Raw genomic sequence first — 21,627 nt, 5'->3', positions numbered from 1 at the left:
TGAAACTATCGTGTCCCCTCAAAAGTACGAATATTCCCTTTGGTCAAGTCACACTCTTGCACACAGTAGGATCTTTGCTTTTATTCACTTAGTGAATGCTTCAAGTCTGTTTTGAAGGAATACTTTTCGTTCTTGACAGAGCGAGACACGTTCGTTCGTTTGTGTGAATGTCTGTTGAGTGCGTGTTATGCAGCAGGCGGCGTGCTTCTCTGTGGGACTACAGCAGCGTGCTCGGCGCGGCGCGCTTCGTGTTGCGTGAAGTGTGAGGGAGCCCTTCTGTGTACTGACCAGCCACGCGCAGAGAGTGGCATTTACAGGCCAGGAACTGAAAGAGGTTTGGTGTAGCTGTGGTCATGAGAGTGCGTGGAGGGGCTGCGATGAGAGGGGAGCAGATCCCTGGCCATGAAGGGCCCTAATTAGAAGTGGGTGGCCATATCGTTTATGTCCAAATGGGGACACCTTTCAGAGTAAAAGAAAGCACTATTCATCATTGTTCTGGACAGCGGGTAAATTGGGAGTACCCCAGGAAGGCTGGGATGGGACCCACTGTTTATAAGCCGTGTTAGGGAATTTGGGTTTTATCCCAAGGGCATGTGGTGGTTGTATCTGTACGGCATTCTAGAGGCTGGATTATAGTTTAGGATTATGTTTTCTGAGCCTTCTTTTTAAGAAACCGTTGTGAAAAGGCAGTTAAATCCGTGTGCCCTTGTGGCCCAATGGCCCTTTGTAGGAGGTCTCCATCTGAGGTGGGTGCTTCTGCCACCAGACTGAGGGACAGATATGAACATTAGATATGAACATTTACAAAGGTTTAGAAGAGCGTGTATGTTTCCATAATGTTGTATCTTGGCTAGCTAGCATGTTGCCTTTCCATGTTAAAGGGAATGGATCTAAGATGATACTGCTGGTTGGAGATGGAGATTAGGTCCGAATGTGGCTCTTAACTGGTAGAATGTTCATCTGGCTTAGTGAACTGATAACACCACCCGGAGCTGCTGACACTCACGTAGCGCTTAGTGTGCACGGGGTGCAGTGTTAAGAATATGTAATTCTTGTGACAGCCCTGTTACTGTTATCCCCATTTGACATGTGAGAAAACTGAGGCTCTGAGTGTGAACGGTCTTGCCCAGGGTCACATAGCCAGTAATAACTGGAGTGCGGATTGGAACCCAGGTCTCTGGCTGTGGAGTCAGCGCGTAACCAGGAGCACGCTACCTCAGATGTGAGCCGTGCTGTCAGCAGCTGCAGGCACAGTGAGAAATTGGGGAGTATTCTTATATTGGATTTGTGTAAAAGTTTTCACAATGATTTTTATGTTTTACAGCCTCCAAAAGTATGTTCGGGAACAGATTCTATTAGCAGTAGCAGTAATTGTAAAACGAGGATCATTAGATAAATCAATTGACTGCAAAAGCATTTTTCATGAAGTCAGCCAGTTGATAAGTAGTGGCAACCCCACTGTGGTAAGTGTGCTAACTATTCGTAAATACTTAAAAGTTTTATTTTGTATTACGCAAATACCGTTATAGCAACAGTAATGGATATCTACATAAAAGAAAAAAGGCACAGTCTAAGAAATCAAGCAATTTCCATTTGTTCATGTTTTCCTCTAGTCTGTTTTTTACATGTGTACGTACTGTAGATACAGTATACTTTGCTTTTTCATTTCATTGTTTTTTATGTTGCCAGTGTTCATAGTCATCATAAGTTCATAAACCTCGTATGGTTTTTGTAATCCTGTTTAATGGTGTCAAATATTACAAGCTAATGTACCATAATATTCTTAACCATTTCCCTTCTGTTGAACATTTCCCCCTATTTTTAATAAACCTTTGACAAGTACTAGTGATAATGGAAATGTGAATAAAATATAAAATGATATCTGACATAAAAATTCTTAAATGTTGCAATACTAATAGGCCAAGGTATGCCATGACTACCAGGTGTGACTGTCAGCTTCCTGAGTTTTCTGGGAAGCCTGGTTGGTTTTTCCCCTCTCCATCTCCTGTCTGCCTGTGAGAACCGGTCAGCTGGGAGGGTGACGGGTTGTGGCCGCCCTGTCAGAGGCCAGAGGAGCTGGAGCTGGTGTTACTGATCAGCTGTGGTTGTTGGCTGGAACCATTGACTTTTATCAGCTGGGTGAGATTTAACTCATGTTGAATTGGGGTTGGCAATACCTAGCTCTTCTTTTTTTTTTTTTCTTTTTTCATTGAATTACAGTTGATTTACAGTGTTGTGCCAGTCTTGGCTCTTCTGATTCTCAGGTATTAAATCTTTAAGTATTTTGGGTAGTCTATTCACTTTCCCAGTTTCTTTAATCATTTGAAAGATATCTGTGAGGCTGTACCCCTTACGATTCTGTATGGTTGGTGTCTTCAGTGGGCCCTCGGCGTGTGGTGTGATTTTAGGTTGTTTGTGGTGTGAGTTAGGGTGCTGTGGTCATTTTAGGAGGACCGCGCGCACCGTCCCTTCCCTTTCACAGTGTCTGGGTCTCTCCTCGCCACACAGACGTGTGCTCACCTTCCCGCTCCTGCTGTCTGCCCTCCACTCTGCTGGGAGTGACCCAGCAGGGTCTCCACCGAAGGAATAAATGAGCAAGTTGTCAGGATTTCCTGTATCTACCCTAGGTATTTTTTGTTTTTCCTTTGGAATTTTCCTTATCAACTTTATTGAGGAGTAATTTACATACGTTACTGCGTCCATTGAAAATATACACTTCAGTGAGTTGTGACAGTTCTGTGTACCAGTGAACAGTCACACAATCAAGATACAGAATGTTTCTATATGTGTTTTCATTATTGATTGTGTAGATATTGTGTTCTATGTCATTTTTGTGGCAGGTTTCTTCCGAGAGTAGTGCTGTCCAGTAGAACCTTCTGTGTTGATGCAGTTTTCAGTATCTTTCCTCTCCAATGTGTGGGACCGCACTAGCCATATGCTGATTTTGAGTGTTTAAAATGTGACTTGTGTGACCAAGGAACTGAATTTTTAATTTTATATAATCTTAATTAAATTTTATTTGAATTCAGATAGCCACATGTCGCTAATGGCAACCATATTGGACCATGTAGTCTAGAGACTTTAATATCTAAAGGTCTAATTTTATGTTCTTAACACTTAATCTTAGTATTCTAAAATTTAATTGTTTATCTAAAACTAACAACTTCGAAGATGTGCATGTTTGAATCATAACTTTTTTTTTTTTTTTTTTTTGCGGTACACGGGCCTCTCACTGCTGTGGCCTCTCCTGTTAAGGAGCATAGGCTCCGGACGCGCAGGCTCAGCGGCCATGGCTCACGGGCCCAGCTGCTCCGCGGCATGTGGGATCTTCCCAGACCGGGGCACGAACCCGTGTCCCCTGCATCGGCAGGCGGACTCTCAACCACTGCGCCACCAGGGAAGCCCAATCATTACGTTTTATGAGTTATTTTGGCTTTGTTTTATATAGCGAGGAGCTCTGTTGAAAATAGTCCCCAGATAAGATTCCATTTACAATGTTTTGAGGTGAAAATGATTGGGAAGCTACTTTTTACTAATAATAACCTATATGCTCTCAAAATTCTCTCTATTGGTAGACATAGTCTCCCATTTCTGATGAAGAGCTTTGCTCTCGAGATACTGATGCTTCAGGGCTGCCCACATTCATTGTGTCAGTACATCCGTAGTCTTACATTTCCGTGGATTTCTGTTAGCATTTCCTGCCTAACTAATGGCCGTGTGCGCAGTCCAACGGGGACGTCACTGTTGGTCAAGGGAAAATCAAGTGGTGGTCTGACTAGCCAGAACTCGTAGGGAAAAGGCTTGGAACGGAGGCTGCTACTCGGAAATATTATCCCAGCCCCTACTGCTCTAAATCAAGTTACTCTTCATCATTTTGGCTCTCTTCGTAATGTGTCAGGTGACACATTGTTTCACTTGACAATCTGCAGTGAAGGAGTCCAGCTCATTGGATTGACCAGGATTTAAACTTTAGGAACTTAAGCAGCAACTCTGGGATCTCTGCTTTTATGATTGTAGTTGGGTGATCATGTTGACTGGGGTTTCAGTATTAAGGTAGGATTTCTACAGTCTGTTCTCACCCCCACGAGTAGCTTCTTGGCAGCCGGATGCCGAAGGATCCGGAGCCCTGGCCCCTCAGGAATGAGCACACACTCGGGAATTGTGTTCTCCGCTTCCTCTCCCCTGGGTAATTTGACCCACCATAAAAAGTAGGCCCACTGCAACCTGGCAATTGGTTTTTTTGAGCCACTGAAATAACTGATGTTCTGAGAATGATTGGAACAGATGTAGCTGTCTAGTTAGAGAGGATTTTGCTCTGTTCACAGTACATACACTTTGAGGGGAGTGGATAAATTTAATATCCTCGTGAAATATTCCAAAGCAGGAAGAGTTTTTTAAAGTTGAATTTCTGCTAACAGGGTTGAGAACTTCTGTAGCGGTAAGAAGTCAGTAGCGGGGGGTAGAATTTAATTTCAAGATTGCTGGCTGAATTTATTTTGGTGCCCACACTGAAAACACAACTCAGAAAGCATTCCTGCGTTTACGTGGCAAGTTCAGAATTCCTGCCTGGAGCCATTCCTGCTCATTCAGCAGGTCTAAAAAATGAGGTTAGAGGTTACAGACCAGTAAAACATTTTAATCTATCTTCCTCTCTGTCTTCTTCTCAGACTGTTAAGAATTTGTGGGAGCGCTTCAAGAATTTACTTAAGATTTTCTTAGTCTCAGAGACATGCATAACAGTGGGAGAGAGGTTTAAAACTTTGATAAGAAAGTAAAATGGTAAAATCAGAATATTGATACAATGTTGGCTAGAAACTTTCTTTATAAAGGTGATTTTAAGAGATATTTGAAAGGAAGAGAGAACTGACTCTGGTTTTTTTTTGGATGAAAGAAAGGGTTGACCTCATGAATTATTAAGTTAGGTGACTAACTTTACCCTTGCACATCTTCTAGAATGATGCTTCCAATCAACCCTAATTGACTGGGAACTGTATGTAGTCTGGCTTTCCTGCTTGCTTTCTAAGAGTGTATTTTTTGGTCCAGCATCATGCTAGTCAAGTATGCATGTTTAAATGAGTTTAGGGGCAGGATAACATGATACAACACAGATTTTGATTTTGGATTTACACTTAGGTTCAAATCCTAGCTCTGCCATTTACTACCTACTTAACTTGAAAAATTGTTTAACTTCTCTAGGTGGTGATTTACTAATACGTGGAATAAATGTGGTAATATCCAGGCCCAGAAGAGGAAAGACAATATTAAGTGCATTTAGTAAGCATTCAGTGAATGTTTGTTTTATGTCCCTAGTTAGTGGTTTCACAGCCCTTTGTTTATAGAATCTTAGGACATGAACTGTCATCTCTTTCTATCAAATAATATTTCAAGTGTTGAAAATCAGAAGAAAGTATTTATACTATTATCCATGGACGGAAACTAATTGAGTATTTAAAAAATATATAACCAACATATTAGCTTTCCTTTAAACGCTCTGAGAAGTATCTTATGGTCTTTGTTCTCTGTAGATATTTATGAGTTAAACGATTTCCTGTGGAGATTGTATTTTGTAACCCCATTCAGTTTTCTGTGTATCGTGATGTCCTCTCAGAGGGACAGTGCTCGTGCGGCTCTTACGTTCTGTGCTGTCTGCTCCAGTTTGTGCACAGGCTGTCCTCCCTCTGTGGCTGCTTCACCTTGCTTTGCAGTGGTGTTAGACCTCAGAGGGATACATACAGAGGCTTCACTTCCCAAAGAAAGTGGTCAAATTTTTAATTTTAATTAGCATTTAAGCTAAATTTTTAACCTATTGCATGTTTGTTTTAGTTCCTTTGAAAGAAGTAGGCCTATTTAAGTCACTTTTAAAGCTGTTGAACGCATCATTTAAGCCTCCTTTCTTCCTCTTTGCCATGCTAGAGAGAAGAGGGTGAGAAATTCCCCGTGTGCTGCAGTGCTGCCCCGGACGTGATAGCAACTTAATCTCTCTTATCACAAGTCTCATTGATGTTTGCTTAGAGGAGCAGCTGGAAGTCTGCTTTATGTATGGCAACCTTTCATAAAGTTTATTCTTGGTAATAAAGCTCCTGGGGTAAGAGCCAGGCTATTATAAGAGACAGTCCTCTCTCTGAACAAGAGTATTTTATTTTGTCAGCTGGAGTTAGTGTTTGAGTATCTTGTTCTTGTGACAGTAGGCTGGAGAGTAAGGCAAACTGTCTCTGAAGGGTGTTTTTCCACTGTCATGAAATTAGTGTCTTTTACTGGAAATGAGAATTCTGCTGAAAGATTTTTAATGCGAAGACAGCAGTTACTTCAGTTGTTAGCCAGTGAATTAACTTGTGATTTTTTAGTACTTCAGTGAAAGAAAACATATTAGACTCTTTCATAACCTCGAGACCTCATTGAATTTCTTCTACTTGTTTTACATATTTAACTTTTCTCTTTGAAATTCATCAGTAGGGAAAAAAAATAGGGAGCACATCATTTATTCATTTTCTGCCTTCCCTTGTGTTAATGTCGTGTCAGGCACAGAGGCAAACATTGGTTTATTAATCCAGGTGATGTTTAGTGAGTATGCACTCTATTGCTCTAGTGATGCTTTAGTTTAGTATATATTTTTTTTAATGGATAACTTATTTTGTGATTTTAATTTGGTGGATTGCAGATAACAGTCAAGAAGAACTAAGACGCCAAAACAGGTTTTTTCTGTGTTTTTTTTTTTTGCGGTACGCGGGCCTCTCACTGTTGTGGCCTCTCCCTCTGCGGAGCGCAGGCTCAGTGGCCATGGCTCACGGGCCCAGCCTCTCCGCGGCACGTGGGATCTTCCCGGACCCGGCCACGAACCCGTGTCCCCTGCATTGGCAGGCGGACTCTCAACCACTGCGCCACCAGGGAAGCCCCCGAAATAGGTTATTTTTTATGATAAGGATGAGAATACTGTTGCCGCTTCACCTTATATCTTATCAGAACCTGCTACATTTACATAGTACTTTTTGTTGCGTTATCTGATTTGAAGGTTAGGACAATCGTGTGAATTCTGCAGTGTGCAGGGTAATAGCCCTTTTCATAGATAAGAAAATCGAGGCTCAGGTAGATGAAGTGGTTTGCTCTCAGTTACTTGAAGTGGTAAATCTTGGACTCTCAGAGCGCAGATTTTCTGACTTCTTTTTCTGCACTATTGAAAGAGACTGCAGAGTGTTGTTATTCAGAATTTATTGGGAGATAGTTGTGATAACGATTATTGTTTGGTTTCTGACTTACTGAAAATGAAAGCTGTCACTTTGGGACTGCTTGTTAGTGCTGGTCCAGTGGCCAGCAGCAGCGAGTGACAGGCACAGACAGAGTGATTGGGCAGAGCGGTGGGCAGACGCGCATCGGGGCTTGGGGCTCTGCCCCCAAGTGTCGTAGGCTGGGAGCCCTGCCCTGTGTGTTTCAGCAGAGTCCAGGTGCTCTCCTTGTCACCACGTCATGTAATCATTGCCTTAGAAATGATTCTCTTGGAAAATTTTACATGAAGGAAGTTTCATTAAAAGTGTTTGCTTGCTACATTTGGAAAATTAAGATACTACCTGAATTCTTCATGATCCTGGAGAAGCATTGCCACGTGAGCCGCTTGGAAGTCTAAGATTTGTACTAATGGTACTCTATACTGGCTTCATCCCTGTTAACTTCAGTGTTACAACCCCATATATGCTGCTTACTAGTCAGTCCGTCACCTTTCAGCTGGTTTCATTGAGACTCACCTCTCTGCAGTACCCACCACAGGTTTTGTCTCCGACCCTCTGAAGTATTGGCATCACCATCTCTAGTACAGAAATAAGATCCAGCCCTGCCTGAGGCAGAGGCAGCCCTGGAGGCACTGATCCGTCGGGGGAGGGAGGGGGGTCAAGAGGTAACACACTCGGGGTGACCCCTGACACCTAGAGTGTGAAGCAGGTAGACGGAACGTCCACAAGGGTAAGGACGACAAGAACTTGTGGGTGCCTTTCCCCCGCTTCCTTCCTCCGTTTCTCTGTCCCGAGAAGGAGCTTCCCTAGCTGTCTCAGTGCCCCTGCTCCGCAAGTCACTTTATGTTAGTGAGATTTAATTATGTTAGTGAGAATAAACGTATCGGGTAATGCGTCTTAGACACACGGTGTGTGCTTGATTCCTCTGTGAATAGGGAGAAGTGCTTTGCTGATCTGTGCAGAGTGCTTTGCTCTTTTAATGTACAATCAGTGCTTCCTATTCATCATTCTCCAGGAATTTCTTAATTAGCACCTCTGAGCCACAGTAGTATAATCTTCTTTTTTTTTTTTTTGGCCACACCATGCAGCATGTGGGATCCTAGTTCCCCCACCAGGGATCGAACCCGGGCCCTGACAGTGAAAGTGCCAAGTCCTAACCATTGGGCCGCCAGGGATTTCCCTATAATTAATGTTTATGATGCTAATCTCAAATCCTTTCAGGGCTTCCAGGTTAAGGAGCAATTAAACTGTTTGGTTATCTTTTAATGATGAAAATATCTTACTGAATTTTAGTTCTTATAAAGCTGGTAATTTTAGGTGGGTCAAGGCCAGGACATTTGACTTCTGGCATTACCACAAACCATGCTGCATAATTTATTTTTATGTATTTCTTAAGTCTTTGAGTGGTAAATTTGGTAAGGAGACACTTGTTTTGGAAAATTTGTCCTTTTATTTCATAAGTGGAAAGTGGAAAAAGTAGAATACAAAACAGTACATTGGGTTAATAGTAATGGTATTGTAATAAATAATGTATAACTGCATTTCAAAATTGGAAAGCTGTAAACAAATATTACAGTAGTAACCTATGGATGGTTATTTTTGTAGGAAGAAAAAGTTATTTAAAAACAAAATATTCTTATGTTCAACAAGCTAATTCCACAATAAGAATGTGTTTTGTTCATACTTATGCACTAAGAACACACTTTCTTTTATGGGTGAATTTGTACTTCATTGTCGTGAAGTTTGTAGCTGTGGTGGGATGTCTTTATTGCTACATCTCAAAAGCAGTCCCATCCCACCGAGGGCTCCTTGTTTGTCTGCTGAGGCTTTTACTTTTAAAAACTCTTCCTTTTCCTAAGTAGTAACCTCAAAAAGCTTGTCCCTTTTCACTGCTCCTGCCCTTTTCTGCGCTCACTGACCACAAACATATGCTTGTAATCCTAGGAAGTGTTTATTTCACAGAAAAATAAAGCTTTATTGTGAGTACATGTTGGCTTCAATCATTAATTAGAGTTGTGTTACTAAAAATTTAAATATGGTCATAGTCTAAAAATATGTTGTTTTGTGGTGAATATAGTTTGGCACTAAAAAACAATTTGTGGCTAAATTACTTGTGCAAAACTACTATAGATAATTTATTGGTAAGAACGATAAGTTTGTGTTTGATGGTGCTTCTGGGTTCTTTTCAGCTTGCATGTTTTTGTATAAGTTGTGCATGAATTCTGTTTTCAGTAGATTGATTATCTCACCTGAGATTCCAAAATTAGTTTCCTTTTTTTAGTAAGACGCATTTTCTTAAACATTTAGGTATCTGTTCATAGTGTCCTGTTCACTGAAGTCTTATTTAGAAAGGGTAGGAGAAGAGCAAAAAATATGGGGAAAGATTGTTTTCAGGATCATATGGTCTTGTAATCCATCATGGTAGATCCTTGTAAGTTAACTTTTCCTTTTGAATTTCATTAATTTGAATTTAATACTACCCACTTTCCCCACCAAAGCCTAGCTGTATTTAAAAACTGTTCATGGTTGATCCCAACGGTATTTAAATGTATCTGAACTTTTGATTGCTGGCACTTTGGTCATTAATCACCATTTTAAAAGAAAGCCATTTTTTAAAATACAATTTTGTTAACTAAAAAAGTGAACGATTGTACTTGATGTGTTTCTAAGGTCTCTTTCAACTGTAAGATGAAGTATGTGATAAACTGTTTCTCTGTAAGAGGCTCTTCAATGCTTGGTTTCTTCCTCCTTGTGCCTGGGTCCATGCAAAGGCAGTTGAACTTACACACTTTTCTTGAAAATTGGGTAAAAGGGGACATTGTAATGTTAAAACAGCTGTATCAATATATATATATTTTTTTATCAATATATTTTGAAGTACAATTACAGAGAGAGATGGGGGGGGGGGGGAGAGAGAGAGAGAGAGAGAGAGAGAGAGTGTTTAAGCTAAAGGAGCTATAGTCAGAGGACTTACTGTTGAACACAGCCCTGTCTGTATACCCCCGGATTCCCAAGGGTATTTGCACGTATTGTGTGTTGTTAGGGCTTCTTGGTGTGGAAAAGTCTGAGAAACTGCTTGAGTCTCTGGGCTAGTGTGCCATCATAATTGCTAATTATACATCATACTTACCCTAGTTAAGACTGAGGCAAATAGGAATTTAATTCTTTTTTACATTTTCTTAGAGGAAAGTTTTAGACATATACACAAATATACAGATATACTACAAATAGTCTGTTGGTCACCTATGTAACCATCATTCATCTTCAACAAATATCAACTCATGCTAATCTTTAGGAATTTAATTTTATGTATATTTGCTAAGATTTGCCAAGATAAGCATCTGTAAGGTCAAGGTACTGACATCAGAAGCATTTCTGAGCAAAGATGTTGCAGTTGGTGGGCGGGTAGGACCGTGCTCAGCTGTCGTATAAGCTGCATAAATAGTATCATCTTGACTTTAATCTTTCGGTTGCTCAGAGGTATGTGCATATTTCTCTGTAACCCTTGGAAACTTGCCAGAATAATTTGTATCAGCCCCATCATGGCACCTTGACTCTGAATAGTCCATGAATAAAAGCAGCGAGTTGAGAGTAGACGCTTGTTGGATACAGCCATTGAGAAGGAAAATCGTCATTTTCAATTTTAAAAACTTGGGAGTACTACGTGGTTAATGTTTTGGAGACCATAAAATCCGTTTCACTTTTCATCTATTTGGAAATACATTTTACAGACATCAGAACGTAGAGTCAGACAGACCTGGGTTCAAATCTCAGCTGGCCCGAATTACCTGCCCTTTGAATCTCACTTCTTTCAAATGTAAAATGGGGATAGGGATTGTTGTGTGAATTCAATGAAATGATATGTTAAATACTGATCATCTTAAAATATCATTTACACTCTGTAGTTGAGTACTAGTAGGAGTACTCAGGAGTGTGTCCTGAGTTCAGGTCTCAGATAGGTTTGTGTAACTGGAGTGAGGAGGAATACTAAACAGTCCCAAGGCCACTGGGAAAGGAGAGCTAATCTTTATCTTGTCATATCTGACTTTCTGGCTGGTAGGTATAAGATCTCAAGATACCATGGAAGATCTAAAGATAAAAATGTTTCATTATGTTTGAACAAATATTGTATTGAAACAAAGCATCGGGAAAATAATGCCTCACAATGATTTGTTATCAAATAATTACAGCAAACTCTGGCCTGTTCTATTCTAACTGCACTATTGAGTGAATTCTCAAGTTCAAGTAAAACTAGCAACATTGGACTGAGTATGGAGTTCCACGGCAACTGCAAAAGAGTTTTTCAGGTACCAGTATTTTTGTTCTTGTGTTTTAATTATTAGATCACTCACTTTTCACTCAATTTGTTGCTAATGGAGTGAGGACATTGCTTTTATCTAGTTGAACAATAGCCTATACTTGAAGGTTTGCGTTGTGATTTCACAGGATATAGTAAAGCGATAGGTATGGTGAACATCGTTGACGGTTTAAGATTATTTAATTCTAGTCTTAAAAAGGAAATGCTACTATTAAGACCCTTAGCTTATTAATTTTGTTCTTATTGTGTTTAGATAGAACTAATTCAATTGGTGGGACTCCGCTGGCCTTAAAAATAGGCCTGGCTATATGCCAGAGAGGGCTGTGTATTTCAGTGTTATTGCAGATGGTGTGGGCTCTTTGTTTCGTGTGTATTGTTTGGCTCTGAAGTAAAGTTGTGTGAAGGCACTGGTTTCAATCCGAGGGCTCCCACTGAAGCTGCTGAGCCCTCAGCTCTGTCGGGCTCGTCAAGACCTGCTTCTCTAGGGAGTGGCATTTATGTGACGGTAAATGTATTCAGACTGGCATCACTGTAACGTAAAAGCAGGCCTAAAAATGGAAGATGTCCTTGAAGAAGCGATATTTTCTGTTGGAAGCTTTAAGGTTTTTATTTGTTTGTTTTGTTTTATGGTTCTAAAAGGGAACATATCTTGAATGAGCTTTAGATACAAAAACACGTGTGGTTAATTTACTGCAGGAAGAAGACCTCCGTCAGATCTTCCTGCTGACGGTGGAAGTCCTGCAGGAATTCAGCAGGCGGGAGCACCTCAGCGCCCAGATGTCATCCGTGTTCCAGCGCTACCTGGCCCTCGCCAACCAAGTCCTGAGCTGGAACTTCCTTCCTCCAAACTATATCCTTTCAACAACCGAACGGTTTATGTGTGGTCACTTTCGTAGATTGAATTAATTATGGCTAAAAGTACTTTATCTCTGCAGATTTATGAAACATGTTGTTTGAAAGAAAATAAGAATCTTTTAGAAATGGAATTTTACTTTATTTTATAATACCACAATGCAGTAGAGTACTTAGAAAATTTTCAATTTCATTCATAACTTTGTAGAAGAGGGTTGAATAAATGGAAACATTTGGTGGGTCATTGGGCTGTTGCTAACCAAGGGATAGGAGTATGCCTTAGGAAGGGAAGGGAAAAAGGTGGGAAGTGCATTTTACCAAGAAACGGAATCATTTTCTCCTGTAACATGTAAATTCCATTCAGATTTTGACTGACTTTCCTTAAGGCGGGCTTGGAGTTCTCTATTTGATCTTTGTGGATTACAGTTGCTCAAGTGTAGATAATAAGGTAGTAACATGTTTACCCTTCGGAGAGTGTTCCCAGTATAAAAATAGGAAAATTCCATTTCTAGCAGGTTATTTATTAGGAATACAAATTAAGTTTAAATAGGTTATATTATAGATACAAAGTGTCTACCTTTTTATCATTTACTAAAGTGGAGAAATTTGTGTTAGAAATGGAATTCTAGTTCAGAGTTTATGATTTGCTTTTCTAGAACATTGCTACCTTGATAGATTAAAAGCAGTCATGTACGGTGGGCTGCCCGTATGTATCATAGTTGAGTCACACAGATCCAGGCTCAAGGTTCAGCCAATCGCAGGCAGGTTACTTAACGTCTCTGAGTCTCAGTTTCTCCAAATGTAAAATGAGGATATGGATTGTTGAGTGAATTGAAGGAAACAATACATTTAAAATACACTCAGGAGTTAGCTCCTGTTTATTGAGCTCTTGGTAGCCTCCTTGAAGTCTCCTCCTCAGCTTGCTGTGCTGTGCTGTTTCTTCTTGATCTGGTATACTGCTTATGGTATAGGAAATTACGGGAAGTTTACTTTAACCTGTTCTAGGTATTGTTAATAGGAGGACAGCGGTGGGGGTCTATTTAGGAGAAAAGGGCAGATGATAAGCAAATAGGACATAGATATCCAGCCACTTGAGAGATGAGGATGAGCCGGGAGCCCTGCACTCACCGACACATATCTGAGCTAATTACCTGGGCTGTAAACTGTGAGGTTTTTAAGGGGGCACGAGCGGGGTGTAACTCTTTCTTCTGTTTTCAAGCGAATAATTCATGTAATAGAAAATGAGTTGTAAGATGCCATGTAGGGTGCGAGGTCTCTGACGGGAGCCCCGAGTTCTCAGTTCTTTCTCAGAGGCGGTCGTGGTGAGTGGCTGCCTTGCAGGGCAGAGCTCACAGGGAGGCTAGTCATGCCCCCTTCTACCCTAGTCGCTAATCCTCCTTCTGCTAATAGTCAATTTTATATCTTCAGTATATTCCTTTTGGCTGGAAAGAGGCACATATTTTCTTAGGTTTGCTTTTAAAAAATTTTCCCCTTTGTGTTTTGCTATCTAATTTTTGCTCTAGTTTTTGTTAGGGAAAAAAAAGATGTTGAAAAACTTTGAGACAGATTTAAAAAGTAACAGGCCATATGGAGCTATCAAAACATTAATTATATATGGGAAAATCAAGGAAAGTTACACTGCATATATTGTAGCCAATTTTAAAGTCTCTGTTTTAGGGGAAAATTCAGTTGGCTGAAAAGTGACTGTTTTGTAAAGGGAAACAGTGCTCTGGGAGTTTGGAAACAAAGTTTGTCTAAAGATACACACATAAAATATTTTTATAAAGCATGTAGATAAAGCTTTGGAAAACTTGTCATCTAAAAATGATAGGCAGGACTACAGTGTTGCTGAAGGAAAGAATTCATCGTTTAAAGAAAAGTAGATCTTGCTCTTGATGTACAATGTTCTGTTTCATGGCTTACAAGTGAGCTTCTTTGTGCCTATATGTGTTCCTACCGCAGCCATTTGTTGGGTAACAGCTACAGTTAAGCATTCCTTCCTTTAAGTGGATTAGCTTAAGTGTAGGACAAGAATATGGCAATGGAATTAAATGAAGCTGCGTTGTCAGTGCTAACAAAGAAAACTAGTTTCAGGGAACCCAATTCTGCCATAATTTCTAATTTTGGCGATTACTTGCTGATCTGTTCAATAAGCTGGGAAGGAGTTCAATAATTATTTAGTTTTTTAAATTAATTAATTAATTAATTTTTGGCTGCGTTGGGTCTCCGTTGCTGCGCGCGGCTTTCTCTAGTTGCAGCGAGTGGGGGCTACTCTCCATTGTGGTGCACGGGCTTCTCATTGTCGTGGCTTCTCTTATTGCAGAGCACCGACTCTAGGCACGCGGGCTTCAGTAGTTGTGGCATGCGGGCTCAGTAGTTGTAGCTTGCGGGCTCTAGAACGCAGACTCATTAGTTGTGGCGTATGGGCTTAGTTGCTCCATAGTATGTGGGTTCTTGCTGGACCAGGGATCGAACCCTTGTCCCCTGAAGTGCAAGGCGGATTTTTAACCACTGCACCACCAGGGAAGTCCCAATTATTTAGTCTTATACCTTGAAAAAGGTCTAATGATCATATTTAACTTAATTAATATATTGAGTTGATGTCTTTTTAAAATACGATTTGTCTTTTAGGATAGACAGAATAGCAGGTAGACCTTGTAAAAAATACGTTGTGTGCTTTGTATCACATCTATTTGATCATTTAGAATAGTATGTTAAATGAGTCTGTGTTAAATTACCAGTATCAGTTCCTATTCATAATTTTTGTAATCTGCTATCTTTTTTGTATCTTTTTATTTTGAAGTAATTTTAAGCATGCAGGAAATACTACAAGGGTAGTTGAGAGAATTGCCGTATGCCCTTTACCAAGATTCACCTGCTGTTAACATTTTGTCCCATTTCTTACTCTTCCTGTCTCTGTCTCTCATTACACACACACACACACACACACACACACACGTGTACGTGCGTTTGTATGACAGTATGTGTATATTTAAACACATTTCTTCTGAATCATTTGAGAGCACTTGCAGACATTATACCCATATACCTCTGAGTACTTCACTGTTTGTTTTCTTGTGATCAAGAATTTTCAAATTGCACTGCGGTTCTTATAGGAGAATGTCTTACAAAACTCTAGTATGATTTTCAAAACCAAGAATTTAATGTTGACACATTGTTACTATCTAATCTGCAGTCCATATTCAAATATTGTCAGTTGTCTCACTAATACCTTTTGTAACTGTTTTCAGTACTTTGTATTTAGTTGTCCTAAGTCATCTTTGATCTGGAAAGCTCCTCAGCTTTTCTTTGTCTTTCATGAATTTGACATATTTGATGTGTATAGATCAATTACTTTAAAAAAATACCCCTCAGTTTGGGTCTGTTGGATGTTCCCTCCTGATAGTTCTGGGTTATTCATTTTCGTAGGACTACTGAGTAGTGGTTCCTTTATGTCAGGAGGAGTGTGATCCAGTTTGTCCCATTTGCAGGGAGCGGGGCGGTTTCTCTTTGATCTTTTGGTTAAGGTGGTGTGTGCCAGGTTTTTCCATTGTAAAGTTGCTGTTTCTTTTTGTAATTAATAAATGATTTGTGGTGTTATACTTTATATAAATATCCTGTTCCTCCTAAAATTTCAACCATTAGTTCTAGCATCCCTTGGTACTCCTGGCCTGAAACAGCTGGTGCGGTCGTTGCACATTGGTGATTTTTCTGATCCCATCATCTCCTTTTGTGCTTATTTGCAGATTTCTGCCATAAAGAAGAGGTTTCCTTTCGTCATTGATTTATTCATTTATATCAGTATTGACTCAGGGATTCTTCTTCTTCAGAATGGATTGTGGTCTGTTGCTGTCATTGTGTATTTTGCTGCCCACGTTGTGCCGGGTCTGGCCCTTGTCAGCTGCCTTCTGTGTCCTTTTGGTTTGTCCCACTGTTCTAAGTTTTAACTGAAACAACCTGGGTTTAAATTTTTAGGAATGAATGACTTATTTTAGATGTTCTATGAAGAGTTCACTCTAATTATTTAAAAGTTTTCTTTTAAATGTTAAGAAATTTAAACACTGAGCTCCCTTAAACAAAATATCTGCATTGGACCCACTTTGTCTGTGCCTGTGCTCAGGTAGTGTCCGTTGCAGTGATAATTGGTTATTTTGTAGGACAGCTTTATTGAGATGTATTTCACATACCAAACCATCTGCCCATTTAAAGGATACAATTCAGTGGTTCTTTGTGCGATCATAGACTTGTACAGCACGACTGTCGTTAACATTAGAACATTTTCATGACCCCAAAAAAGAAGCCCTTGTATCTGTTAGTGGTCATTCCCTGTTTCCCCCAAACACCAGCCCATGTCACTCACTCATCTCCTTTCTGTCTCTATGCTGGACATTTCATGTAAATCGAGTCATATAATATATGGTCTTTTGTGACTGGCTTTCATTTAGCCTGATGTTTTCAGGATTCATTCATATTGTAGCATGCATCAGCACTTCATTCCTTTTTATTGCCACATAATATTCTGTTGTAAGGATAGGCCATATTTTTATTTATTCATTGATTAGTTGATTGACAGTTGGATTGTTTCAACTTTTTGGCTATTATGAATAATGCTGCTATGAACATTCCTGTGTAGTACAAGTTTTTGTGTGGACTTAATATTTTCATTCCTCTTGGGTATACCTAGGAGTGGAATTGCTGGATCATAAGGAAACTCATTGTTTAACCTTTTGAGGAACTGCCAAGCTGTTTTCCAAGGTGGCTGTACCATTTTACAGTCCCAGTAGCATTATATGAGGGTTCCAATTTCTCCACATCCTGGTCAACACTTGTTATCTGTTTTTTGTTTATAACTGTCTTATTTCGTATGGAGTGCTATCTCATTGTGATTTTGATTTGCATTACCCTCGTGGTTAATGTATCAAACATCTTTTTTGTGGTCATGGGCCATTCGTGTATCTTCTTTGAGGAAATGTTTATTCATATCCTTTGTCCATTTTTAAATTGGGTTATTTGTCTCTTTAAAATTGAGTTGTAACAATTTTTTATATCTTCGGATAAAAGTCCCTTAGCAGATAAATGATTTTCAAATATGTCCTCCCTTTCTGTGAGTTGTATTTTTACCTTGTTTTTTTAAACATTCATTCATTCATTCATTCATTTATTCATTTATGGATGGCTGCATTGGGTCTTCGTTGCGATGTGCAGGCTTCTCATTGCAGTGGCTTCTCTTGTTGCGGAGCATGGGCTCCAGGTGCCAGGCTTTAGTAGTTGCGGCACGCCGGCTCAGTAGTTGTGGCTCAGGGGCTCTAGAGCGCAGGCTCAGTAGTTGTGGTGCACGGACTTAGTTGCTCCGCGGCATGTGGGATCTTCCCGGACCAGGGCTCGAACCCGTGTCCCCTTCATTGGCAGGCAGATTCTTAACCACTGCGCCACCAGGGAAGTCCCTGGTTTTACTTTTTTATGGTGAACTTTGAAGCACAGAAAATTTTAATTTTTATGATATTTAATTTATGTCTTTTTTCCTCTTGTTGTCCTGTCTCAGAAACCATTGCCTGATCCAAGGCCATGAAGACTTATGCCAGTGTTCTTTTCTAAGACTGACTTCTTACATATAGGCTCTTATATTGAGGTCTTTGATCCACTTTGAGTTAATTTCTGTATATCATGAGAAATAATGATGCAACTTGATTCTGTTGCATGTGGATATCCAGTTATCCTAGCAGATCACTGACGGTTGATGAGAAGGAGGAAGAGTCTGGTGGAGTAGGAAGCACTGGAGAGAGAGTGGTGGTGGGCGGTGACTGACTGCAACTTCGTTGCCCTAACGTCATTTGTGGGTTATTCGTCTTTTTAAGATTTATGAGTTGTGGGACTTCCCTGGTGGTTTAGTGGTTAAGACTTTGCCTTCCAGTGTAGGGGATGCGGGTTTGACCCCTGGTAGGGGAGCTAAGATCCCACGTGCCTTGCAGCCAAAAAACGAAAACATAAAACAGAAGCAATGTTGTAACAGATTCAATAAAGACTTTAAAAATGGTCCACATAGGGGCTTCTCTGGTGGCACAGTGGTTAAGAATTCACCTGCCAGTGCAGGGGACACGGGTTTGAGCCCTGGTCCGGGAAGATCCCACATGCTGCAAAGCTACTAAGCTTGTGGACCACAACTACTGAGCCTGCGCTCTAGAGCCCGTGAGCCACAACTACTGAGCCCACGCGCCTAGAGCCTGTGCTCTGCAGCAAGAGAAGCCACCGCAACGAGAAGCCTGCGCACGGCAACGAAGAGTAGCCCCCGCTCACCTCAACTAGAGAAAGCCTGTGCACAGCAACGAGGACCCAATGCAGCCAAAAATAAATAAATAAAAGAAAAATTTTTTAAATAAATAAATAAAAATGGTCCACATCAAAAAAAATCTTTAAAAAGAAAAGATTTATGGGTTATAAGAGTTCTTTGTGAACTCTGAATATATAACACAAATTCTTTAGTGGATGTATGATTCTCACATATTTTCTCCCATTCGGTGGTTGTCTTCTTTCTTGATGATGTCCTTTGAAACATAGAAATTTTTAATTTTGTTGATGTCCAATTTATCTATTTTTTCTTTTGTTGCTTTTGATATATTTAAGATGGCTTTGCATAATCCAAGGTCACAAAGATTTTTTAAAATAGACTTTTGTTTTTTAGAGCAGTTTTCGGTTCATAGCACTCTTGAGCAGGAGGTACAGAAAGTTCCCATGTGCCCTCTCCCTGACACGTGCATGGTCTTCCGTCATCACCACCCTACCAGAGGGGGGCTTTTTTTAATAATGGAAGAACCTGTATTGACACATCATTGTCCCCAAAGTCCGTAGTTTACATTAGGGGTCACTCTTGGTGTTCTGTAGGTTTGGACAAATGTACAATGACATGTATCCACGTTGCTGTCTCACATAGAGTAGTTTCACTGCCCTGCAAGTCCTTTGTGATCCACCTGTTCACCCCTTCCTCTCCCCGTACGCTAGGGACCCGCTGATCTGTTCACTGTCTCCACAGTTGTGCCTTTTCCAGAACGCCATATGGTTGGGATCATACAGTGTGTAGCATTTTCAGATGGGCTTTCCCCGAGTCACATGCAATTAAGGTTCCTCCATGCTCCTGCATGGCTGATAGCTGATTTCTTTATATCGCTGATTAATATTCCACTGTCTGGATGACAGTGGACTCAGCCATTCCACCAATGAAGGACAGCTTGGTTGCTTCCAAGTTTTGGCAGTTATGAATAAACATGTGTGTGCAGGTTTTTGTGTGGATATAAAATTTCAGCTCCTTTTGGTAAATTCCAAGGAGTGCAATTGCTGGATTGTTTGGTGGGGGGGTATGTTTAGTAAGAAACTGCTAAACTGTCTTCCGAAGTGGCTGCACCAGTCTGTGTTCCCACCGGCAGTGAGGGAGCGCTCCTGCTGCTCCACACCCTCAGCAGCGTTCGGTGTTCTGGATTTGGACCTTTCTCCTAGGGGTGGGGTGGTATCTCATTGTTTTGCTTTGCATTTCCCTAAAGACCATGTGATGTTGAACGTCTTTTCATGTGCTTATTTGACACCTGTATGTCTTCTTTGGTGAGGAGTCTGTTAAGGACCTGGGTCCATTTTTAACCAGATGGTTTGTTTTCTTATTGTTAAATTTTAAGAGTTCTTTTTATATGTTGGATAATAGTCTTTTATCAGAGATGTCTTTTGTACATATTTCCTCCCAGTCTGTGGCTTATTGTCTTATTCTCTTGACAGTGTCTTTCACAGAGCAGAGGTGTTTAATTTTAGTGAAGTCCAGCTTATCAATTCTTTCTTTCATGGATCATGCCTTGTTATTTTGCTAAAAAGTCATTGCCAAACCCAAGGTCATCTAGATTTTCTCCTATGTTATCTTTTAGGAATTTTACGGGTTTTTGTTTTTTTGACCACGCTGTGTGTCATGTAGGATCTTAGTTCCCCGACCGGGGGCCAAACCCGCACCCCCTGCATTGGAAGTATGGAGTTGTAACCATTGGACTACCTTACAGTTACACATTTTACATTTAGGTCTTACAGTTACACATTTTACATTTACAGTTACACATTTTACATTTAGATCTATGATCCAGTTTGAGTTGATTTTTGTGAAAGGCGTAAGGTCTATCTGTATCTTGATGATTTTTTTTTTTTTGGTATGTGGATGTCCAGTAGTTAAGTACCATTTGTTGAAGACTTTTTTTGGCTCCATTGCAGTTTACTACTTTGTTAAAGATCATTTGACTTCACGTATGTAGGTCTGTTTCTGGTTTCTGTATTCTGTGCCGTTGATCTATTTATTCTTTGTCCAATACCATACTGTCTCGGTTATTGTAGATTTATAGTAAGTTGAGTTGTGTCAGTTCTCTGACTTTGTTCTTGTCCTTAAGGTCACAAAGATTTAGTCCTATATTTTCTTCTAAGAGTTTTATGTGGGTCTGTCATATGGTAGGTCTGTGATCCATTGTACGTTTTGTGGAGATATAAGGTATAACAGGATCCTGTTGTTCCTGCATCATTTGTTGAAAAAGGTATTTTTTTTCCGGTCGAATTGTTTTGGCCCCCTTGTATAAAATCACCTGGCTGTAAATGTGACAGTACTTCAAGATTATTTAGTCTTCTCTCTGTCTCTTTCATATCCATTTGAAGTTTAGGATCAGTTTATCAGTTTCTGCAAAAAAGGCAGCTGGGATTTTGATAGGGATTATGTTGAATCTGTAGATCAGTTTGAGGAGAACTGCCATGTTAACAAATGGCAAAATATTAAGTTTTCCAATGCATGAACATGGGATGTCTTTCCATTTTTTTAGATCTTTAGTTTCTTTCAACACTGTTTTATAGTTTTCAGAGTAGAAGTTTGAACTTCTTCTGTTAAATTTATTCTGAGTATTTTATTTTTTAATTCAATTATAAATGGAGTTGATTTTACAGTTATTTTTGTGTTCATAGTGGTGTATAGAAAAACACAGTCTTGTATATTGATCTTGTACCATGTAGCTTTGCTGAACTTATTTTTTAGTTCAAATAGTATTTTTCTGGATTTTCTGTGTATATGTCTTCTGCAAACCTTTTTTTTGGGGGGTGGGGGCAGTGCCATGCAGCATACGGGATCTTAGTTCCCCCACCAGGGATGGAACCCGTGCTCCATGCGTTGGGAGCGTGGGGTCTTAACCACTGGACCGCCAGGGAAGTCCTTGCAAACCATTATTTTTCTTAAAG

At 40.1% G+C, this 21,627-nt stretch overlaps 1 protein-coding gene across 5 annotated transcripts in view; it reads left to right on the top strand.

Annotated features, from left to right (window-relative positions):
* XPO4 (exportin 4) overlaps nucleotides 1-21,627 on the top strand; it is a 104,832-nt gene that overhangs the window by 23,019 nt on the left and 60,186 nt on the right. For 3 of the 5 annotated variants that reach the window (XM_079902869.1, XM_079902866.1, XM_079902865.1), the window contains 3 exons: nucleotides 1,325-1,463; nucleotides 11,411-11,527; nucleotides 12,235-12,388. In XM_079902869.1, the coding sequence (XP_079758995.1) occupies nucleotides 1,325-1,463; nucleotides 11,411-11,527; nucleotides 12,235-12,388 (410 nt within the window). The remainder of the gene's footprint in view (nucleotides 1-1,324; nucleotides 1,464-11,410; nucleotides 11,528-12,234; nucleotides 12,389-21,627) is intronic. The other 2 variants (XM_079902868.1, XM_079902867.1) reach the window with 2 other exon arrangements.

Source organism: Stenella coeruleoalba (assembly GCF_951394435.1).
Source record: "Stenella coeruleoalba genome assembly, chromosome: 18".
Taxonomy (NCBI): domain Eukaryota; kingdom Metazoa; phylum Chordata; class Mammalia; order Artiodactyla; family Delphinidae; genus Stenella; species Stenella coeruleoalba.
This window is presented reverse-complemented; position numbering and strand designations above follow the sequence as displayed.